This window comes from Callithrix jacchus, chromosome 22 (genome assembly GCF_049354715.1).
Source record: "Callithrix jacchus isolate 240 chromosome 22, calJac240_pri, whole genome shotgun sequence".
Classification (NCBI taxonomy): Eukaryota; Metazoa; Chordata; class Mammalia; order Primates; family Cebidae; genus Callithrix; species Callithrix jacchus.
The window spans coordinates 42949714-42972734 of record NC_133523.1 but is presented as its reverse complement, the minus strand read 5'-3'; the positions used below and the strand labels follow the sequence as shown (position 1 = coordinate 42972734).

Genomic DNA, 23021 nt, shown 5'->3' with positions numbered 1-23021 from the left:
GTGATGCGATCTCAGCTCACTGTAGCCTCCGCTTCCTTGGTTCAAGTGATTCTCCTGCCTCAGCCTCCCGAGTAGCTGGGATTACAGGTGCCGGTCACCACGCCCAGCTAATTTTTGTATTTTAGTGGAGATGGGGTTGCACCATGTTGGCCAGGCTGGTCTCAAACTCCTGACCTTGTGATCTGCCCAGGTTGGTCTCCCAAAGTGCTGGGATTACAGGCATGAGCCACCATGCCTGGCGTCCCCTCCCAGTCTTAAGCAGACACCTCCTCGCAGCTCCCACGGAGCCCAGTCCCTGGCAGCTAGAACCCCTTGTCTTACTATAATTGTCCTCTGCTTTTCTTCTTCTCAGGCCAGACCTGAGTTTCCTACATTCTCTTGACCAGGCTGCCCTGTCAGTAGAAAGTTTTGAGCACTCACGTCCAACAAGCACCTATCTGTCTGTTCATCCATGATGTACCAGCCATACTGCACTGATATATATATTCATAACAAAACAGATACTGAAGTAGAAATGTGGACACTTCCCACACCGCACCCCAAAAACTGTCTTGAAAACAACTGGAGGGTTGGGTGTGTTGGCTCACGCCTGTAAACCCAGCAGTTTGGGAGGCCAAGGCAGGCGGACTGCCTGAGATCAAGAGTTCAAGACCAACCTGGGCAACAGGGTGAAATCCCATCTCTACTGAAATACAAAAAATTGTTCAGGCACGGTGCCTTATGCCTGTAATCCCAGCACTTCGGGAAGCCAAGTCAGGTGGATCACCAAGGTCAGGAGTTCAACACCGGCCTGACCAACATAGCGAAGCCCCATCTCTACTACAAAATAGAAAATCAGCCAGATGCATGGTGGCGCATGCCTATAATCCCAGCTACTAGGGAGGCTGAGGCTGAAGAATCGCTTGAACCTGGGAGGTGGAGGATGCAGTGAGCCAAGATCATGCCATTGCACTCCAGGCTGGGCAACAAGAACAAAACTCTGTCTCAGTAAATAAATACATAATCTGGGCCTGGTGATGGGCACCTGTAATCCCAGCTACTCGGGAGGCTGAGGCACGAGAATTGCTTGAACCCAGGAGGTGGATGTTGCAATAAGCCGAGATCGCGACACTGCACTCCAGCCTCGGCGACAGAGCCAGACTCTGTCTTAAAAAAAAAAAAAGGCAAAAAGCTAGAAAGCCTGAATCCGGTTCAGAGGCCATCACTGAAGGCCAGGAGCTCCTGAAGGACGCACACACGCTATCTAGGTCAAGTGGCTTCCCCGGCCACCCAGCACAGGGCCAGGTCAAGAGGCAGCAATAATTGCCACCTCCCTATGGGAACTGCAGATATTTTCCCAGGTTCTGCGCTGGGCCCTGTTACCGGAAGATCACAAGCATTAACTTGTTTAATTCTCGTAAGAACCTCAGGAGATCAAGCCTCTTTTTAAGCTCAGATGAGAAACGGGACCCAGAGAGCCGAAATAATTTTCCCAAAGCCACACAGCACGTGTCCTAAGGGAAATTTGAACCCTGGTAAGGCCGTTGACTCAGACTAAAGGGACTGCCTCCCTTGGGAGCGCTGAGTGAGGGTTTCTTGCATGGACGGATGAATGAATGAACGAATAAACTAATGAATGAAACAGAAATACCCAGAAGGGAAAGACAAGAGACACCAAAAATGACATGAAGAGACAGAGACACACAGAAGAGACACTGGGGTGGAAAGAAACAGAAACGAGCTCTGGAGCGTCTACACGGACCCCGGGCGGGAGAATGGCAAATGGGCGGTGGGGGGTTGTCTACACAGAGCCAAACCCTCCTAGAGGGAGAGCGCTGGCAGGGAACGCCCTTGGGAAGGTCCCCGAGTCCTAGAAAGGGGAAAGGGGCGTGGCCCAGTGGTGGGCGTGGCCGTGAGGGTGGGGTCAGCGGGCTGCAGACCCTCTGGGGTCAGTCCCCGGGCGAACTCCTCACCCCGGATCTGTGGAGTCGACTATGAACGTCGTGCAGGTCTTCTTCTTGAAGATCTTGGGGATCCAGCTCTGGGCACAGGAACAAGTGTCGCGGTAGAAGTGGGGTGGGGGGCACCCCGTTCTGCCCTATGTGACACAGAGCCACCCACCCCGTGCGCTCTCCACGGACACAGGAGTCCGGGCCCCCAGCGCCCTGCGACCCCTACGCCCGGGACCTTGGAACCCGGACCCTCCCATCCCCCTCCTGCGTCTGACCCAGGAATCGGGGTGTTCAGCGCCCTCCTCACTGGGAGCCTAGAAGTGAGGCCCCCAGCTCCGCGCTCCCGCAGACCCCGGTCCGGGGCTCACCTGCTCCTTCTCCGGCACCACCATTCTGCCGTGGCCCCGCAACCTCCTGTAGCCCCGGGCCCCGGCGTTCCCTCCGGCCGGCCGGCTCCGCTTCCAGACCCGCCCAGGACAAACCGGATCAGCCACTTTTCAGCCCAGCCTGGGCGGGGCGAGGTTTGAGGGGCGGGGAGTCTTGGAGACGCTAAAGCGGGAGGCGGGGAGAGGGCGGGCCCGAGGCCGCGATAAAGGGACCGAGGGACCGCGACCGGGGGAACGCAGAGGCAAGGGCCAGGGGCTGTGGGGGGCGACAGACACGTAAGGGAGGCTCCGAGGGACAGAGCGAGAGGGTGACAGAAGGAGTTGGGGGGCCGGTGGCGGAGAGGGAACAGAGATCAGAAAGGGGGATGCCAGACAGGGAGGGGTTACTTTAACCCAAAGAGAGTGAGACAGAGATTAGGGGCAGGGGTCAGACGGTGGGGCAGCAGGGACCCAGAGATGGACACACAGAGAGATGGGGGACAGAGACCCGGGGGGGGGACAGAGACCCAGAGAGAGGGGGGACAGAGACCAAAGAGAGAGGGGGGGACAGAGATCCAGAGAGAAAGGGGGACAGAGACCGTGGGGGGGATCGGGAGGGGGGACAGAGACCTGGGGGGGGACAGAGACCCAGGGAGAGAGGTGGACAGACACCCAGAGAGAGAGAGGGGGATGGAGACTCAGAGGGGGGACAGAGACTCAGAAGTGGGGACAGAGATACAGGTAGAGGGAGACTTGGACCCAGCGAGGGAGGGGGACTTGGACCCAGAGAGAGAGGGGGACTTGGACCCAGAGAGGTGGATGCCAGCCGTGGCAGAGGAGCCACCTTGACTGAGACAAAGGGCAGACGGTAGTGAAAACCAGAGTGGGGCGAAGGGCAGGAACTCAGAAAGGAGAGGCCAGAGATTGAGGGGAGAGAGAGGGACACAAACTTGGGTGAAGGACAGACACTCAGATGAGAGGGGGACAGAGCCCAGAGTGAGAGGGAGAGGCAATCCCATGGAGGGGGGACAGGGACCATGAGAGCGCAGGTGATAGAATGGAAGAGAGAGGAGGACCCGTGAACAGGAAAGGAGACCCTGAGTGGGGCAGTCACGACAGGTGAGGAGGGGAGATACTGACACACAGAGACAGGCAAAGCCACGTGTCTCCTGCCAGCCCTCTGTGATGGGGACAGCTGTGGCCTCCGTAACCTGAGTCCCCCTACCCCTCCCAGCTATATTTATAGCCCTGGCCTGGCCCAGTCCCTGCCCCCAGATCTGAGTTCCAGGGACAGGAGGTCATGGGTGCCTGTGTTGAGGGCATATTCCTTCCCCCAATTCCAGGGCCTCGAAGTTGACATCACTCTCTCACCAACACATGTCATTCCCACTGGAAACTCCCCGAAATCCAACCCCCAGTCCTTCCATGCTGGGGCCTCTCCCCTCTGCCTCCCCAGGTACCCCAGGGTCCCTGAACTTGACCTGCTAAAAGTCTAGCGTTTGTCTTTGCAGCTGCCGAGCATGCGCTTGTTGGCAGGCCAAAGTCAAGCCCTTGATCTCCATCCTGTGGCCAGGGAGAGACCCCTCCACAGGTCCCCTCCCCAGCCGGGAGGAGGAGGAGTGGGAGGCGGGCAGGCGGGGACTGACCCAGAATAACCAGGGTTGAGAGTAAATTTAGCTGGAGAGAGGGGAGGGGAAAGGCCCTATTGGCTGGGGAGTGGGGAGGGAGGGCCCTGAGGGGGGGGTCAGGGGGCTCCAGAGTCAGCCTCAGAGGAGTGTCCGGAGCTAGGCAGCAAGGACCAGAGGAAGGTGGACAGAGACTGAGAGGACTAAGCAGAGACACAGAGGAAAAAAAGGGACAGACCCCAAAGGGACAGACCCCAATATTCATCCATCCAGTCGCAGAGGCAGCTGGAGCTGCTGCTGTAGGAGAAGCTCTGCTGCCTGTCCGTCCCCATGGGCCACCGTAGGCCATGGCTGCACACTTCTGTCCTCTGGGCTGCAGTGGCCAGCCTGCTCCTCCCCCCGGCCATGACCCAGCAGCTGAGAGGGGCCGGGCTGGGCTTCAGCAACCGGAACAACAACGCTGGAGCCGCTGGGCCCTCCCAGGAGTCACCGGCAGAGCTTGGCCGCCCCCTCCGCAGCCCAAGAGACCATCCAGGCGAGAACGAGGATGTCTCCATGGAGAAGGGGCATCACTTCTGGGGTCATCCAGATGGTGAAGACGAGGATGAGGATGTCCCCAAGGAATATGGCCACGCCGCAGGCCACAGGTCCCAAGACCAAGAGGTCAGAGACGAGGATGTCCCAGGTAAGGAGGTCTTCGCAGAGCATGGTGAGCAGGCCCGTGGGCACAGAGGCCATGAGAGTGAAGACATGGAAGACTCAGCGGAGCACACGCATCACACCCCCAGCCACAGGCGCCACAGCCACCAAGACGAGGATGAGGACGAACTTGTGTCCCATGAGCCTCACCATCATATCCTCAGGCATGGACATGGAGGCCACGATGGCGAAGATGATGAAGGAGAAGAGGAGGAAGAGGAGGAGGAGGAAGAGGAGGAGGAAGACGAGGACTCTACTGAGTACAGGCATCAGGCTCACAGGCACCGAAGCCACGGGAGTGAAGAGGATGAGGATGTCTCAGATGGACACCACCACCATAGCCACAGGCACCGAGGCCACAAAGATGACAATGACGATGATGATGATGATGTCTCCACTGAGTATAGACACCAGGCTCACAGGCACCAAGGCCACGGGAGTGAAGAGGATGAGTATATCTCAGATGGACACCACCATCACGGCCCCAGCCACAGGCACCGAGGCCATGAAGAAGATGACAATGACGACGACGATGATGTCTCCATTGAGTATAGACACCAGGCCCACAGGCACCAAGGCCACAGGAGTGAAGAGGATGAGAATATTTCAGATGGACACCACCATCATGGCCCCAGCCACAGGCACCGAGGCCACAAAGATGACAATGATGACGATGATGTCTTCACTGAGTATAGACACCAGGCCCACAGGCACCAAGGCCACGGGAGTGAAGAGAATGAGAATATCTCAGATGGACACCACCATCATGGCTCCAGCCACAGGCACCGAGGCCACGAAGAAGAAGAAGAAGATGATGATGATGATGATGATGATGATAATGACGTCTCCACTGAGCATGGACACCAGGCCCACAGGCCCCGAGGCCACAGAAAGGAAGAGGATGAGGCTGTGTCAGGCGAACACCACCATCATGTCCCTGACCATGAGCACCTAGGCCACAGAGATGAGGAAGAAGATGAGGATATGTTCACTGAACATTGGCGCCAGGGCCCCCAACATGTCCTCCATGGCCTTGCAGATGAGGAGGAAGAAGAGGAGATCACAGTCCAGTTCAGCCACCATGTTGCAAGCCACCAACCTGAAGGCCACGAGAATGGTGAGGACGACGCCCCGGAGGAGTATAAAACAGAAGTCCCTCACCATCACCACCACAGGGTCCCCAGGGAAGATGAGGACAGCTCTGCTGAGCTTGGCCACCAGGCCCCCAGCCACAGGCAAAACCACCAAGATGAAGAAACTGGCCACAGTCAAGCAGAGTCCATTGAAGAGATGAGCCATCATCCCCCAGGACACACAGCAGTCAAGGATGGAAACCATGTGAGGGAGGATGATTCTGAGGAGGAAAAGGAGAAAGAGGACCCCGGCTCCCATGAGGAAGGTGATGAAAACTCAGAGCAGGAGGAGGAAGGCACCCACCATGGCAGCCAGGACCAGGAAGATGAGGAGGATGAGGAAGGCCATGACCTCCACCTGAACCAGGAGGAGGAAGAAGAGGAGGAGGAGGAGGAGGAGAGGGAAGAGAGGGCTGAGGTTGGGGCCCCCCAAAGCCAAGACCACAAGGAGGAGGAAGAAGGGAAGGAGGAGGGGCTGGAGGAAGATGAGCTCCCCTTCACCATCATCCCCAACCCGCTGGAGGGGAGAGAGGAGGATGGAGGTGCCTCCAGTGAGGAGGAAAGCGGTGAGGACACAGGTAAATGGCCCGGCACGGTGTGGGTGGGGAGGAACCAAGTCAGCCTGGGTCACTGCTGCCCTCCTGTCCCCGCAGGTCCACAGGATGCTCAGGAGTACGGGAACTACCAGCCAGGGTCCCTGTGTGGCTACTGCTCCTTCTGCAATGTATGTCCCCAGCCCAGATCCATCCACCAAGGCGTCCCCAGAATCTGTCCCAGGGCCCTGGGGTGGTGGGTGCGATGGGAGGGCTCAGAGCAGGCCACGGTCAGTTCTGAGTGGAAAGAGATACCTCTGCAGGGACGTGAGGTGAGGGCAGACGGGAGGCTGGAGGCTGGGGAAGAGGCTGGAGCAACGGTCCAGGAAGGAGAAGACAAGATGTAAGCTGCATCTGAGGATGTGGGGACAGACATGGGTCTGTGGCAAAGAGAGTCAGAGGGCAAGAGGGATGGCACGGGAGTTGAAAGGCCAGGGGGAGAATAGGGAGAGAGGAAGTGGAGAGAGTATCTGAAGTCCAGCCCACCCTGACTGCGGGACATGGGGTCACCTTGAGATAGAAAACCGGGTCAGGGGAGGGGAGAGAGACTGGTTTTGGGGGCAGATACGGAGCTCAGTGTTGGAGGTAAAGAGGGTAGGGTCGGCTGGGCGCGGTGGCTCATGCCTGTAATCCCAGCACTTTGGGAGGCCGAGGTGGGTGGACCACAAGGTCAGAGATTGAGATCATCCTGGCCATCATAGTGAAACCCCGTCTGTCTCCACTAAAAATACAAAAATTAGCGGTGGTAGCGTGCGCCTATTATCGCAGTTACTCTGGAGAATCGCTTGAACCCGGGAGGCGGAGGCTGCAGAGGGTAGAGTCTAGGGAAACGTCCAGGGTGCAAGAGTGTACAGGGGCGGGTGTGTCCCAAGTGGGGTTAGAGTTTCCGTCTAACCAGGCTCCCCCGGTCCGCAGCGATGCACGGAATGCGAGAGCTGTCACTGTGATGAGGAGAGCATGGGTGAGCACTGCGACCAGTGCCAGGTGAGACCGCGCCTCACACTCAAGGCTCCACTGGGCCTCAGGATGCACCCGGACCCTCTGAGGACCCCAGCTCTAAATCCTGGTCTCTGACCCAACCCCTTAACCCTGATGCAACCCTGATTCCACAAGCGACCCCGACTCCAACCTTAACTTAGACCTCGCCTCTGTCCGTGTCTGGTCCCGGCCCGTCCTAGTTCCACCCCCGGCCACACCTCACGCTTATTGTCTCTCTTCCTGTCCCCCGCCCCCAGCACTGTCAGTTCTGTTATCTCTGCCCGCTGGTCTGCGAAACGGTCTGCACTCCAGGTGAGCATGGGAGGGGCCCTGGAAATACCTGAGGCAGGGGCTAGGCCCAGCGTGGGGATCCTGGTGGGGGCGGAGCCAAACCTGAGGGACTGGCCCGGATGGTTGGTGGGCGGGGCCAAGAAGCGAGGCGTGGCCAAGGTTGTGAGCACTTGGGTCGGGACCTGGCCGGAAGAACCCTGGTGGAGTTGCTGAAGCCAAGGGACAGAAATCAGTGGAGGGTTGAGGGGCGGGCCTACAGCCTAATGGGCGAGGCCAACTCAAGTAGGAATCGAATGGGCGGGGCCACGGGATAACGGAATCACCCCGAACGAAAAAGGGGCGTGCCCCTCAAAGGAGTCCGGTAGAAGATGATTCAGTTTGAAGAAGGAATTAGGGAAAAGCGCGTGGAGCTAGCACTAATCTCGCACGCCATACAGAGTGCCCCCCTAATTTTGCTCGTGCAGTACTCCTCTAGCCTCTTTGCTCTCCCACAGGAAGCTACGTCGACTATTTCTCCTCCTCCCTCTATCAGTAAGTATATGGGCTGGGGGGAGTGTAAAGGCCCGGTTTAGAGAAGTGCTTGTCTCGCTATGAGTTAACAGATGACTCTGGGACTCCATTTCCCCGTCCATGGAATGGGCAGGTTAATGATCTCTAAGCGTCCCGGGGTGAGCTTTGAACACCAGCTGTCTAACTTCTGGCGTCCCCGTCTCCAGGGCCCTGGCGGACATGCTGGAAACACCGGAACCCTGACCCAGCTGCGCGGCTGCTTGTTTTCCAACCCCTTTCCACGAGCCATATTTATTTCTCTGAATAAACGTGCTCCCCGAAACTCCATTGTCCGTGGGGTCTGAGAATCTCGGCATCAGGGAATGCGGGTAGGGTCTAGGGACCTGGACCCAGACTTGAGGGATGAGGGGCCTGGACTCCTAGCTCCTCGAAGTTGTTGGTTGAACCCCCGCCACCCAAAAAAATCAGTCAACAAGGGAGCTTTTTGAAACAGTTCTCTTTACCCGTGATCACTGAGTGACGCCTGGGGCGGGCAGGCCGACCGAGAGTCGGGGGCGAGGGCTCCCCCACCCCACCCCCGCCCCCACGCCATGTAGCCCAGCGGCATCGTGGAAAGAGGATTCTCCCATGCAAACCCCGGAGCCAGAGGGGCCATGCCCCTACCCCCGGGGCACGGACATGGCCACAGCACTGGGGGCGGTGAGGCCCCGGGGACACGAGACACGGGGGAGGGAGAGGGGACCCCGCCCGCAGATGACCCGGGGGACCGGCGACCGGACGCGGCGGGGCGGGGCTGAGTGGCACAGGGGGCGAGGCTTGTAGCAGCGAGTCCCCCCTCCCCTCCTTTCGGACGAAGAAGGAAGACTTGGGCCCCGCGACTGGGCAGGAAAAAGGGGAGGGGGCAGCCTCTCCCCGCATGCGGCCCGGGAGGGAAGTCTCGCCCACTTCCCGCGGGTAAAGGACACCCGTCTCCCAACAGAAACTGATCAATAAATTACAAAGTAGAGAAAAGGAAGGCGGACGTTCGGGGCGGGATTGCTTCCTGCCCGCTTCTTCCCCCTCTCAGTACAGTTCGTGTGGTTTGGTCCAGGCCCCGGCCGTGGGCGAGGCGGGCGCGCGCAACTCCCGCTGGTCTGTACAGATGGTCCAGTCCTCGGCGCGAGCTCCCCCGCCCGCACTACCCGGCGAGGCCACACTGGGCAGGAGAGGGGACAGCCCAGCCTCGGGAAGATCTTTCCGTCCGAGTGAGGTCACCTGCATGACGCCGGGCAGCTCATGGAGCAGTGAAGATCCACCGTGCCGCCCCGCACCCGCAAGGTCGCCCAGCACGGTCCTCACCTGGAGGCCTGCACTAGCAGGAATAGGTCCGGACCGAAACGCCGTCTGCCCGGGAACTCCCAGAAGTCTGGCCTGGAGGGAGAGCGAGCAGCGGTTCAGCCTGGAGCACCCCCTCCCTGTTCCTCTTCAGGAGTCCTCCCTTTGAACTTCCCCTCCCGACGTCACAACGTTCGCCGGGCTCCACGTGGGTTTCCCTCCCTTCCCTGCAGCCAAGGACTCAAACTCGCTTTGGGCGAATTCACTCTCCGCCCTGTGAAGGGAGAGTGGGATTCATCCATTCCATCCTGAGGGGGGAGTCCGGAACGTTGGAGCAGTCCATTCCTCAGGGGTAGGGGAGAAAGGACTAGGCCATTCCAGAACCCAGACTACTGAGGTGGTCCATGTCCCACCCTAGGGAAGGGAGGAGGGGCTGTCGCATTTGGGAGCCCCCCCCCCCACCTTCTGGCTGCAGCTTGCGAAGAGGGAGACCTGGAGAGCCCAGGGCTCCTGCTGCAGCCGAACGAAAGTTGGGGGGCAACATCTCAGCTGAGTCGGGAGTTACGCCTCGAAGGTCCTTCTCCCGGAACATCTTCCGCCAGGATGGGGAGCGGCTGAAGGACTTGGCGCTGTCCTAGGTATAGGAGCCGGGCAGCAGGTGAGGAACTCGGGCCTCGTCTGACTCCGCCTCTTCCTTTGACTCCACCCTTCTCAAGGTCTCACCTCCCTTAACCCCGCCCCTCTTCTGGCCCCGCCCCCAGTCGTGACTTGTTGTCAGGCTCCGCCCCCTCAGCTCGCCTCTGGGTGCAGAGCGCCCACCTCGTCTAGCCGTCGGTCTGTGCCTAAAGAGATAAGGTTGCTGAATTCCTTCTCCAGCAGCTGCCGGGCCTGGAAAGGGGAGGTGGAGGGGGCGGTTGGAGCGTGCAGTCTGCGAGGTGGGGACGCCCAGCATGCTCCGGGCCGAGCGGCAGCTCACCTGTGCATTCTGCGTGGGGATCTGCAGGAGCAAGGCCAGGTCGGAGTAGTCGAAGGTCTCGTCCAGGGCAAGCAGTGCCCCGTGTACCCCGCTCTCCGTGAGGTTCGTGGCGAATTCCTTCAGGCCCAGCCCGGACACCCAACCCATGACCCGCTCATTGGACCACACCATCACGTCTGGGGATGGAAAGGACCCTCAGCCGCATCCGTCCCGTGGCCTGGAGGGTCCGGTTTAGCCCATACCTCCACCTCCATATCCTCTCTTCGGGCCACGCCCCCTGCGCTGGTTCCACGTGCCAATCTTCTTCTCCGGCCTCCCCATACCCCGTCTCCTCCCCATCCAGCTCCACAACCTCCACCTGGCTCCCAGAGGGACCCTTACACTCTACTCACCTCGGATCTGGGTCTGACTCTCTTCCCGCCTCCGCTCCAGGTCCTTCCGGTCGTAGTTGAGCCGTTTCAGGCACATAATTCCATAATGTAGACTCACCCTGAGTAGCAGGGGAAGTGGAGTCACGGATGAGCCTTCCAATCCCCCTGGCTGCTGCTCCTGAGGGTCCCTCCCCACTGACTATGCTCTTCTTGGAAAGGGTAGAGAGCTGATCAGTTCTATTGACTGTTGACTCCCTCTGGAGGTGAGGCATTTTCAACATGCAATTCCTACTGGCCAGCCTGGAAAGGGGTACGGGGTTAACTAGCCAAGCCATCTCGGGATCAGAATGAACTTTTCCTGTGGACCATGGCATTGGTGAAAGGGGCAGAGAGTCGGGATATCCTGAGAACCCAGGCTAAAAGGGCCAAGATAAGCCTAGGAATCTCCCATGGCTAATCCCATTGGCCAAAGACTCTCTGGGGTGGGGCTTCCCTTTGGACTATCCCCATTGACCAGGCAGCCCCCACCTGTGGAAGCTGTCCACCATCTTGAGTTGGCCCCGGAGCTCCTTCTTGTTAAGGTGATCTAACATTCGGGCATCCACCAGCGACTCCATGAAGTAGCTGCGGTATTGGGGCAGCCCCAGGCTGGGCAGCCAGTCGTTCCCCACCCACTCGTGGTTCATGTCGCCATATGCCAGGATCTGGGGCCATGGGCAGGTGAGGGAGGAGTCAGGCCCTCTGGCCCCTTCCCACTGTGCATGAAAGGGGTACAGTCCAACCCCCCAGTCCAAGGTTTTTGCCCACCCCATAGCAGGATAACGACCCATCTCTGCTCAGCTGATCCAGAGTTAGGACTGGTCCAGAGTTGTCTCCTAGACCTTCGTGACAGCACATACTCTTGGCTACTCAAACAGCGGTCCTGAGACCTGCAGCATCACCATCACCTGTGAATCTCAGACCTTATTCCACACCTACTGAAATCGGTATCTGACCCTCAGGTGACTTGAAATATACATTATTTATTTTTATTTATGTATTTTTGAGACAGTCTTGCTCTGTCACCCAGGCTGGAGGACAGTGGCACGATCTGGTCTCACTGCACACTCCGCATCCTGAGTTCAAGTAGCTGGGATTACAGGTATGCGCCACCGCGCCCAGCTAATTTTTGTATTTTTTAGTAGAGACGGGGTTTCACCATGTTAGCCAGGATGGTCTTGAACTCCTGACCTCCAGGGATCCGGCCGCCTCAGCCTCCCAATGTACTGGGATTACAGGCATGAGCCACTGCACCCGACCATATTTGTTTATTTTTTAGAGACAGGGTCTTGCTACGTTGGCCAGGTTAACCTCAGTTTTCTGGGCACAAACCATCCTCCTGCCTCAGTCTTCCAAGTAGCTGGGACTACAGGTGCATGCCACCCCACTATACATTAAATTTTGGGAGGCACTGCTTTAATTCTGTCTCGCTGCAGTCCAACGTCGCTACACCCGCAAGTCAGGGCAATGGATTTTTTCAAGGCAGCTCTCCCACTAAGAAAGGGCCATCACCTTTGCAATACTAGTCTAATGCTATATCTGGCCCAGGAAAGCATTCCAGATGAGTCCCAAGCCCCCCACCCCTTTCAGCATCAGCACAAAATCCATGCCTCCCCCTGGCTGGAAATATGTGATCTATGGTCACAGTCCAACCCACTATAATTCCTTGGTGGACAGTGCGTTCATGCCTCTTGGTTCCCCCCCACATCCTTTAGACAGAGTCTCACTGTGTCACCCAGGCTGCAGTGCAATGGCTCAATCTCGGCTCACTGCAATCTCCGCCTCCCGGTTCAAGTGAGTCTCCTGCCTCAGCCTCCCAAGTAACTGGGATTACAGGCACTCGCCACCATGCCCAGCTAATTTTTGTATTTTTAGTTGACACGGGGTTTCGCCACGTTGGCCAGGCTTGTCTCTAACTCCTGACCTCAGGTAATCCGCCCGCCTCGGCCTCCCAAAGTGCTGGGACTGCAGGCGTGAGCCATCGCGCCCAGCCACCTCTTGTTGCTTGAGAACAAAGTGTAGCTCCTCCTCTCCGACTTCTCATTCAGCCTGACTACCTCACCACTACCACAACCAATGCTTCCTCCTTGGCCCTGGTACACTGAGAAGTTCATGGTAGCCCCCTCTCCCTCCCCCTCCACACAGGGACACGGGCTTCTCCTCTCTCCTGAACTACAGAACTGAAGCACCTTAGAGCCCCCGCAAACCACGATTATGCAATGGTTCATGCATTAGGCTGACTATGCAACAGTCTGGGCTTCCACATTGCATCCCCTCTACCCTCCCCACCACCAAGCCATAATGGAACAGTCCAGAGCTCGGCATGGCGCCACCCCATGGGGATGATGGCATGTTCTGGTGAGGACGGGGTGGGGTTCCAAGGAGGGACAACCATGCATCGTGCACAGCCTGTTCATGCGCTCACGCCCCGCCCCGCGCCCCCTACCTGCTCCCAGCTGATCTCCTTGGTCTCCTGACCCGTTAGTAGGAAGAGAGAAGGGTGAGTTAAGGGGCAGGCAGAGGAGGACGCAAGGAGCAGACTTAGGGATGGCCACAGACTCTGTCCCCGCCCCCACCCCCAAAGAGGGTTAGTGCCACCCCCAAGGCGGCCGGCAGGGGGCACTCACAGGCTTGGTCGTGGCTGTAAGGGACTCCATCTCCTCGTGTGTCATCCACACGTTTCCTGTGGACTGAGGGGCAGAGAGTATTAACGGATGGTGGGAGAGGGCTTCGCATGGGGAAAGGAAGGAGGGTGGGCTCCTAGGCTCTAGGCCATTCCTTCATGTCCCTCCTGCTTTCTGGGACAAGCCGTAACAGAGAAATGAATGATCCTTATACGACACCTGCCATGTATCAGGCAATGTGACTTTGGAGTTGAATAAATTCAGGTTGGAATTAGGACCCTGCTGTGCATTTTGCTGTGTGGCCCTGTGCTAATGATGTCACCTTGCTGACCTCACACGGAGTTACAGAGTGAAGATTCAGAAGTCAGGGGCAGACGCAGACACAGTCATGGGGCAAATGTTTCGGGGGTGGGGGTTTCACATTTTTTGAGCTACTGCTCCAACAACCCCACAAGTTAGAAATCCATCTAAGGCTAAACACATTTACGTATCTCCCGGTGAGTGTCAGGCACCAGTCACCAGTCACCATTAGTAAGGTGTGGGATATGACAAGGGGCACAACAGAACCTTTCATTGCAGTGGGGGAGAAACAATCAACATATTGTAAGTATGTTGGGGAAATTTGAATACAGACCGAACAGTAGATGAAATTAACAACTGGCTGGGCACGGTGGCTCACACCTGTAGTCCCAGCACTTTGGGACACTGAGGCGGGCACATCACTTTTGGAGTTTGAGACCAGCCTGGCCAACGTGGTGAAACCCCGTCTCTACTAAAAATACAAAAATTAGGCTGAGCACGGTTTTTTACACCTGTAATCCCAGCACTTTGGGAGGTGGAGGCAGGTGGATCACCTGAGGTCAGGAGTTCAAGACCAGCCTGGCCAACAAGGTGAAACACCATCTCTACTAAAAATACAAAAATTAGGCCAGGTGCAATGGCTCCTACATGTAATCCCAGCACTTTGGGAGGCCAAGGCAGGCGGATCACCTGAGGTCGGGAGTTTGAGACCAGCCTGACCAACATGGAGAAACCCCAACTCTACTAAAAATACAAAATTAGCTGGGCATGGTGGCGCATGCCTGTAATCCCAGCTGCTCGGGAGGCTGAGGCAGGAGAAACACTTGAACCTGAGAGGCGAAGGTTGCAGTGAGCCAACACTGCACCATTGTACTCCAGCCTGGGCAACGAGCAAAACTCTGTCTCAAAAACAAAAAAAAAGCCAGGCATGGTGGCATGCGCCTACTCGGGAGACTGAGGCAAGAGAATCACTTGAACCCAGGAGGCAGAGGTTGCAGTGAGCCAAGATCATACCACCGAACTCCAGCCTGGGTGACAGAGTAAGACTCTGCCTCAAAAAAAAAAAAAAAAAAAAAAAGTTAACAATGCAAATGCCCTTCCGTGTAATAAAGGATGTGGTGTTTATGAGGAAGAAAAAGACCCACTAAAGTAATTTTGGGGGTAAACCGTTATGATATACTCAAATTACATTCAAGCATAGGTCTGTGAGAATCCCCAACCTGAACATCTAAAATCAAAAATGCTCCAAAACTCTAAACTTTTTTTTTTTTGGATGCAGATTTTCTCTGTCATCCAGGCTGGAGTACAGTGAGACAATCACAGCTCACTGCAGCCTTGACCTCCTGGGCTCAAAGGATCCTCCCACGTCAGCCTCCCTCGTAGCTGGGACTACAGGTGTGAGCCACCATGCCCAACTAATTTGTTTTTTTTTTTGTTTTGTCTTTTGTTTGTTTGAGATGGAATCTTACTTTGTCACTCAGGCTGGAGTGCAGTGGCTTGATCTTGGCTCACTGCAACCTCCGCCTCCTGGGTTCAACTGATTCTCCTGCCTCAGCCTCCGGAGTAGCTACGACTGCAGGCACCTGCCACTACACCCAGCTAATTTCTGAATTTTTAGTAGAGACGAGGGTTTCACCCTGTTAGCCAGGATGGTCTCGATCTCTTGACCTCATGATCTGCCTGCCTTGGCCTCCAGAAGTGCTGGGATTACAGGCGTGAGCCACCACACCTGCCCTAATTTTTGTATTTTTAGTGTGGGTAACCCCCCCATATAGGCACTGAGGAATGAGAGCTAAGCAGAACCCTGGCACAGTTAGGGCTGGAGGAATATCTGACTTTATAGTGTTACTACTCAGCTATCTCCTTTTATATAATCCTTTATATAATCATATATTAGTTCATAGAATCAGGGCTTGATGAACCCCTTTATATAATGCTCTATATATAATCATATAATAGTTAACAGTATGAGTGCCTAAAGAATATTTCCCTACATATATACCTATAATTATATCTTAGTTCATAATCAGAGGAATGCCTGGAGTGGACACAGTACAGAGCATGAATTAAGGAATAAGCAGCTTATAATCGGAGGAATGCCTAGAGCAGACACAGTGCAGAGCATGATTTAAGGGAAAAACAGTTATGCCAGGACAAGAATCCATGGCCCAGGCTGCAGCGTTCAGTATCGTAAAGATACCCGCTGTATGGCAGGCTTGGGGCGAGAGCCACTCCTCCTGATAAAGGAGTTGTAGGACCTTGCTCCAGTTCTTGTGGAAGGCTGCCCTCAGAACGGCAATCCACCTTGGTGACTGTGAACTTTATCAGCGCTTGCTACTGTGCTGTTCGAAAAGCATCTTCCCATAGAATCCATTGGAAGCTGCCGGAAGGTGGTGGTAACCTTGACAGCCCTGTCACTGCTATGTGACTTAAAGCATCGTCCTATAAATCTTCTTAGAAGTAGTTTGCCCATAGATAGAAGTATTGCACACTGCACCCACTTCACTGCGCACAGCCCACCTTCAATCCTTGGTGACCTAATGGGGGTGGACCCCTTACTGCACACGGCCCTTGCCTTCATGGGAATAGGCCCCTTGTTTCGAACTGTCCACCTCCCGGCCTAGGTGACCTAATGGGGGAGGTCACCCCCCATTAGGTTCACCCCCCATGTTTTATTGTTCACGACCCTATCATTATCCTTAAAGATGATTTCACTCACTGCCCTGCCCCCTAACCTATGCACAATGAATACTCATGCTTCTGGACATTCGGGGCCTCGCCTGACTCCACTCACAGGTGGTGTGGCCCCCCAAGCCCAGCTGCATTTTCTTTGTACTTCTGTGTCCTGTCTCTTTATTTCTCGGATCCTGTGCCTCAGCACAGCATAAGGCTCACCCCACGACCCTGTGGGGCTTTCAGCCCTACATTTAGTAGAGATGGGGTTTCTGTAATCCCAGCACTTTGAGAGGCCGAGGCAGGAGGTCAAGAGATCGAGACCATCCTGGTCAACATGGTGAAACCCCGTCTCTACTAAAAATACAAAAAATTAGCTGGGCATGGTGGCGCGTGCCTGTAATCCCAGCTACTCAGGAGGCTGAGGCGGGAGAATTGCCTGAAGCCAGTGAGGTTGCAGTGAGCCAAGATCACACCATTGCACTCCAGCCTGGTTAATGAGAGGGAAACTCTGTCTCAAAAAAAAAAAAAAAAGAGACGGGGTTTCACCATGTTGTCCAGCTGTTCTCAAGTTCCTGGGCTCAAGAGATCAGCCACCCACAGCCTCCCAAAAGGCTGGAATTACAGGTGTGAGCCATGGCACTTGGCCCTAAACTTCTTAAGTGCTGACATGAGGCCACAAGAGGAAAATCCCCCATCTGGTCACAATCAAAATGCAGTCAAAACTTTGTTTCATGCACAAAGTTATTTAAAATATTGTATAATAAAATTCCCTTTAGGCATGTGTATGAGATGCATATGAAACATAAATGAATTTCATGTTTATACTTGGCTTTCATCCCCAAGATATTTCATTTATATGCAAATATTCCAAAAAAAAACTTTAAAATCACAAATTCTAAACACTTCTTGTCCCACGTATTTCAGCTAAGGGATACTCAACCCGTACTTTCCACTCCCCCCACCGAACATAGACAACAGAGTAAGTACAGCAAAAGGTTGAGAACTGCTGAACTGGGTACACATGATTTTCCCTACGTTTGAAATTTCTCATAGTAAGTTGGAACGAAAAAGATAAAATAATTAGAAGGCAATAAATGCTATGGGGAAAATCAGAAGGTGCTGATGTGCTAGAATGACGAAGGAAACTAGTTTAGCTGATGACTTAAGGAAGGCTTCTTGCAGGTAGTGACATTTAAGTGGGACAGCAAATGCCAAGGAGAGGGAGCGTCAGGGAAGGGGCCACGTGGACCACAAGCAGAGTTGGGAGCAAACGGGAGGGGGGCCTGAGGGGGCTGAGAACCAATGGGAAGCAGGGTCATGGGACAAAGGGGGAGTGAGCAGGCCCAGGATTGGCTAGACTGAGGAAAAGAGGCGTGGCCCTGAGAAAGCGAAGGCTGGGATTGGCCGCCAGACACTCACCGTGCGGGAGGAGGCGGGGGCCGAGGGCGAGGTGAGCGAGACCATCTCCTGGATGGCGAGGCGTAGCTTGAGTCGGTGCAGCGGGTTGCTGATGCCGATCTCACGCTGGATCTCTGTGTCTGACAGGTTGGCCATGATGGCACCACTCTTGACATTGGCCCGGCAGGCGGCCACATACCAGGCAGGCATGCCTACCCACAGCTGCAGCAGAGGGACAGAGGGACAGAGGGGACAGAGGAGGAGAAAACCAGAGAGATGGGGGGATAGGCAGGAGGGGACGGGCAAGGGGAGGCGAAACAGATGCACGGGAAAGTTCACAGGGAGAAAAAACAGGACAAGGAAGACACGTGGACAAGATGAGGAAGAGTCCAAGGGAGACAAATGGGGGGGCAATGCGGAGGAGAGGGAGAAAAAGAGGGTGAGGAGAGACAGGAAGGGGGAAGACAGACGTCAGCAGGGCCATCGGAGACAAGAGGAGAAATATGGGGAATGACAAAAGCATGGTCAGAGATGGCAAAAAATAGAGACAGAGAATCCAGAAAGAGAGTAGAGAGAACGACAGGAGACCATGACCCAGGTGGGCAAGGCCAGAGCGGCAGGGGTGGAAGGGGAAGGAGAAAGAAGCTGTTTAGGTGAACAGGAAGCTCAGCCCTCCCGGGTCCTCACCTGCCCAGCCCATGGCCACCCCACCTCTGGGCTAGAAGCAGGGTGGTGCCAGGAGGACGAGGCAGCCCCTACCACTGGGGCTGTCCGAGGGGTTGGGGACCAACAGTCAGAGCATTTCTGGGCCCCAGTACCTCCAGCCAGGACACCACTGTGGGCCCGTCCCAGGCAGCAAAAGGCAGGCCCTGGCGGCAGGCCTCCTCCAGAAGCTCATGCCTGAGGGGTGAAGGGGCCGGGATAGAAGCTGTCAGGGGTGGAGACAGCCCTGCCCTGTGGATGGCCCCCATCACCACCACACACACAAACACACGCACGCACGCACGCACGTTTTATGAATGTATAAAACATAGCAGAAATTTCTATTAAAAAAAAAAAGGCCGGGCATAGTGGCTCACGCCTGTAATCCAAACACTTTGGAGGCCAAGGCGGGTAGATCACCTGAGGTCAGAAGTTCAAGACCAGCCTGACCAACATGGTGAAAACCCCATGTATTAAAAAAAAAAAAAGGCAGAAGGTCAAAAATACATGTGAATCTGTAATTCCTCTCCCCACCAACCCCTATCAAAAGAGAGAAAAAATGAAAGAAGGAAAATAGCAGGATGCAGTGGCTCACGCCTGTAATCCCAGCACTTTAGGGAGCCGAGGTGGGCGGATCACGAGTTCAAGAGAACAAGACCAGCCTGGACAACATGGTGAAACCCGGTCACTACTAAAAATACAAAAATTAGCTGGACATGGTGGTGCGCGCCTGTAGTCCCAGCTATTTGAGAGGCTGAGGTAGCAGAATTGCTTGAACCCAGGAAGCAGAGGTTGCAGTGAGCCAAGAATGCACCACTGCACTCCAGCCTGGGCGACAGAGTGAGATTCTGTCTCAAAATAATAATAATAATAATAATGAAAAAAAAATTTTTAAGAGAGAAAATAAAGAAAAACTCTAGGAGTTCCTAGATTTCCAGATGAGCAAGTTCAGAATCACGGATACCCACTTCCAGCATTGAATTCTCCTTTCCGTTCACTACAACCACCCCTGCACACACACACACACACACACACAGACACACACACTCACTTCCTCTTGTTCCTTCGGTCCTTGTCTCCTGGGCCTGTCAGCTTGGCTAGTCCCAGAGGGTCAGTGGCCAGTGTCTCATCTGAGGGTGTTCCAGCTGGAGGCAGGGAGGGGGGAAAATCTCAATGGGGAGGCAGAATCTTTCATGCTGGAGGTGATAAGGAAAGTGCCAGAAAGGCAGAGGTCCTGAGGGAGTAGGGAGCGAGGCCACATCGAGGAAGTCATAAAGCCAGGCAGAAGCGCCAATGAATTGGAGACATCCCCCAAATCCGGCTGGATGCCCTGGGCTGGCCTTGGTAAGATGACAGTGTGTGCTGGTAAATGCCTAACAACTGGCTCCTTGGGGAGGCAGGAGGGTATCCCTGATTCGTAGCATTTGCCAGTTTCCATGGTGTAGATGATCCCACCACGGCAAATTTCAAGCTACCAGTGTGATGTCAGCCAATTCCTGAAATAGGGGATCTCCTGAGCCAGTGCAAGCAGGCTCCAGGACACCACAGGACAGTGCCCTGCCTTGAAGACGCCCCACCCTCTTCCTCTATTTAAAAAATAGGTAAATGACCAGGTGTGGTGGCTCATGCCTGTAATCTCAGTACTGTGGGAGGCTGAGGCAGGTGGATCTCCTGACGTCAGAAGTTCAAGACCAGCCTGGCCAATAAGGTGAAACCTCATCTCTACTAAAAATACAAAAATTAGCTGGGCATAGTGGCACATGCCTGTAGTCCCAGTTACTCAGGAGGCTGAAGCAGGAGAATTGCTTGAACCTGGGAGCCAAGGTTGCACCACTGCACTCCAACCTGGGTGACAGAGTGAGACAAAAAATATATATATATAGGCAAATGACTTGATAATCCCAGAACTTTGGGAGGCCAAGGTGGGTGGATCACCTCAGGTCAGAAGTTCAAGACCAGCCTGGCCACCATGGTTAAACAAAAAATCAGCCAGGTGTGGTACTGGGCGCCTGTAGTCCCAGCTGCTCAAGAGGCTGAGGCAGGAGAATCGCTTGAACCCAGGAGGTGGAGGTTCCAGTGAGCCAAGATTGTGCCACTGCAATCCAGCCTGGGCAACAGAGCAAAACTTGGTCTCCAAAAAGAAGAAAAGAAAAGAAAAAGAAACAGAAACAGAAAAAACAACAAAAAATAGGTAAATGAAATAAGTTCATTTACCCACCCAGTCACCCAAGCAGGCCCCAGAGTGCCCTTTCCGTTTTCCTCCTCCTCCTGTCTACCTTGGCAAACTGTGTTCCTTCCAAATTCTAAATGAGTCGATAAATGAATGAAGCCATGAATGAATGTCAAATGAATATTCAAAGAAGATAGACAGGGAGGGAGGAAGAGAGGCAGGAACAAAGGAGGGAAGGGTTGGAGTGAGGCACTCACCCAGAGAAGAGCTGTCCCGGCCTGGAGGCCCCATTCGTCCCTTCTCTTTCTTGCCAAAGAGGCGGCCTATGGATGACTTGATGCTCTTCTTCTTGGGGGCTTTGTGCAGGGAATCTGGGGTGCCCTCACTGGGAAAGCAGGAGCGAATGAGTGCATATCCTGGCTGGGATGCCCCCACTCCCCCCAAGTCCTTGTCCGCTCCCTTCTCATCTTTCCAAGCCTCTCCCTGTCCCTACCCCTTGTCCCTGCTGACCTTCCCCGTGAGGGTCCCCCATCATCTAGGGACCCCGCCTGCAGTGCCAACGCCTGGGTCATTCTTTCAAGACGAGCAGAGCGGGGAGTGGGTGGTGGGGTGTCTCCTGGGATGGCCGGTCCCTCCCCTCGTGGAGCTCCAGCTTCCTCCTTAGGGACATGATTCTGAGGACAGAGGGCACAGATGCTGGATTGAGTTCAAGGAGTCATGTCGGGGCTCCATATTAACTGGGATGTCTAGGAAGGGGTGTGTGGGGTGCCCCTGGTTTAGAACACAGATTCCAAAGGTAGCCTGGCTCGTCAGGGTGAGTTGCTTTTTTTTTTTTGGAGATGGAATTTCGTTCTTGTTGCCCAGGATGGAGTTCAATGGCACAATCTCGGTTCACTGCAACCTCTGCCCTGTGGGTTCAAGAGATTCTCCTGCCTCAGCCTCCTGAGTAGCTGAGATTACAGGCATGTGCCACCACACCTGGCTAATTTTTTTGTATTTAGTAGAGATGAGGTTTCACCATTTTTGCCAGGCTGGTCTCAAACTCCTGCTCTCAGGTGATTCACCTGCCTTGGCCTCCCAAAGTGCTGGGATCACAGGCGTGAGCCACCACACCCAGCATGAGTTGCAGAAAGGCGATTACTCTAGGTCCCCTGGAGCTTGACAAGCTCACATGTACAGTATCTTCACTTCTGTTGTCGGGATTGGGAAATGCTTGGCCTCAAAGAGAGCTAACGAGTCACAGGTTCTAGACACAGGAAAGCTAGGAGGAAAATAGGGCCAATATCTCTTTGCCTTCCTCAAAGGTCAGTTCTGAGGATCTAATCTGTAGTTCTCAAATGCAGGTTGTCACAGAAACTTTTTGTTTTTTTGAGATGGAGTCTTGCTCTGTCGCCTAGGCTGGAGTGCAATGGTGCGATCTCGGCTCACTGCAACCTGCACCTCCCAGGTTCAAGCAGTTCTTTGCCTCAGCCTCCGGAATAGCTGGGATTACAGGCACCTGCCACCACGCCCAGCTAATTTTTTGTTTTAGTAGAGACGGGGTTTCACCAACTGGATCTTGAACTCCTCCTGATCCACCTGCATCGGCCTCCCAAAGTGCTGGGATTACAGGCATGAGCCACTGTGCCCAACCTTTTTTTTTTTTTTTTTTAATCCTATGCAGAAACTTGATGCATAAGAAATAAAAATAGATCAGAACTGACTAAAGCAAAAGTTAAGGTTCAAGAACCCAGTGACTCAGCCTCGCCTTTGCCCTTTGAGTTTGAACCTTTAGGGAAAGCTAAAGTTGCTTTGGAAAACCACTGGTGGGAGGGGTTATCACTGCTGTTCTCTGGGGAGCCCTGCTTCTGACCTCTTCCCTTCCCCCTACCAGGCCGGGGAGACTTCAGAACACTCACAGCCTTGTCGGTGCCCTCACGGGCAGGGCTAGGGGGTGCCAGGCGGGGTGTTGAGTGGCCAGAGCTGGGAGGGGAGGGGCTGGCGAGGGTAGAGGTGGTGAGGGAGGGAGGCAGGGAGCAGCTGCTGCGGTAGCGGCCCAATGAGTCCAGGCCGGAGCTGGACACCCGGCTCTCCAGCTCCTCTGCCCTCTGTTCTGTTGTTTCCTTCTCCTCCTGGATCAGCCTGAGGAGGGAAATAGAGGAAATGGGGTAGGGAGCTGCAGCAGACAGCAGGAGAGAGGATCCAGAAGGCGATGGGCTGGAAAGGCTTGGTGGGGCAAGGGGCATTCTGGGGAACGTGCAATGACGTCAAAGGGCCTCAGTGGGTTTCTGAAGGCCTCCCAGACTCAAGGAGAGTCAAGGGGTCATGATAGTCTCAGGAAGTCATG

General features: G+C 55.0%; 3 protein-coding genes across 21 annotated transcripts in view; 1 reads left to right on the top strand and 2 right to left on the bottom strand.

The window, feature by feature from the left end:
- The window catches only part of TRPM4 (transient receptor potential cation channel subfamily M member 4), a 44635-nt gene extending 42232 nt beyond the window's left edge, over positions 1-2403 (bottom strand). For 15 of the 17 annotated variants that reach the window (XR_013530833.1, XR_008478441.2, XR_013530834.1 and 12 more), the window contains exons 1-2: positions 2300-2403; positions 1953-2020 (exon numbers count right to left, since the gene is read on the bottom strand). Coding sequence is in view for 3 of the 17 variants with exons in the window: in XM_035285307.3 (XP_035141198.3) it covers positions 1953-2020; positions 2300-2323 (92 nt within the window). In the remaining 14 variants the exon portion in view is untranslated. The remainder of the gene's footprint in view (positions 1-1952; positions 2021-2299) is intronic. The other 2 variants (XM_035285310.3, XM_078359383.1) reach the window with 1 other exon arrangement.
- A 1655-nt stretch (positions 2404-4058) lies between these two features.
- On the top strand, positions 4059-8447 carry HRC (histidine rich calcium binding protein). Of its 2 annotated transcripts, none has more exons than XM_035285318.3 (6): positions 4059-6319; positions 6407-6477; positions 7262-7330; positions 7582-7636; positions 8110-8146; positions 8332-8447. In XM_035285318.3, the coding sequence occupies exons 1-6, from the start codon at positions 4252-4254 to the stop codon at positions 8366-8368; spliced, it is 2337 nt and encodes a 778-aa protein (XP_035141209.1). In that variant the 5' UTR covers positions 4059-4251; the 3' UTR covers positions 8369-8447. The 2 variants fall into 2 exon arrangements, with proteins under 2 accessions (XP_035141209.1, XP_035141208.1); XM_035285317.3 differs by having other exon boundaries at positions 4059-6331.
- Positions 8448-8606: 159 nt separating this feature from the next.
- PPFIA3 (PPFI scaffold protein A3) overlaps positions 8607-23021 on the bottom strand; it is a 31484-nt gene continuing 17069 nt past the window's right edge. Inside the window, exons 16-30 of one of the 2 annotated variants that reach the window (XM_002762340.6) lie at positions 22594-22816; positions 21206-21369; positions 20953-21080; positions 19577-19670; positions 18642-18723; positions 17845-18045; positions 13453-13515; positions 13272-13298; positions 11315-11490; positions 10808-10905; positions 10416-10591; positions 10259-10327; positions 9902-10073; positions 9464-9535; positions 8607-9379 (exon numbers count right to left, since the gene is read on the bottom strand). In XM_002762340.6, the coding sequence (XP_002762386.1) occupies positions 9477-9535; positions 9902-10073; positions 10259-10327; positions 10416-10591; positions 10808-10905; positions 11315-11490; positions 13272-13298; positions 13453-13515; positions 17845-18045; positions 18642-18723; positions 19577-19670; positions 20953-21080; positions 21206-21369; positions 22594-22816 (1732 nt within the window). In that variant the 3' untranslated portion in view covers positions 8607-9379; positions 9464-9476. The remainder of the gene's footprint in view (positions 9380-9463; positions 9536-9901; positions 10074-10258; positions 10328-10415; positions 10592-10807; positions 10906-11314; positions 11491-13271; positions 13299-13452; positions 13516-17844; positions 18046-18641; positions 18724-19576; positions 19671-20952; positions 21081-21205; positions 21370-22593; positions 22817-23021) is intronic. The other variant, XM_008988367.5, reaches the window with a different exon arrangement.

Coding starts and splice junctions, on each gene's coding strand:
- HRC (XM_035285317.3), top strand. CDS start 4,252: ATGGGCCACCGTAGGCCATGGCTGCACACTTCTGTCCTCTGGGCTGCA. Junction 6,332..6,406: donor GGAAAGCGGTGAGGACACAG/GTAAATGGCCCG, acceptor CTGTCCCCGCAG/GTCCACAGGATGCTCAGGAG. Junction 7,637..8,109: donor CGAAACGGTCTGCACTCCAG/GTGAGCATGGGA, acceptor GCTCTCCCACAG/GAAGCTACGTCGACTATTTC.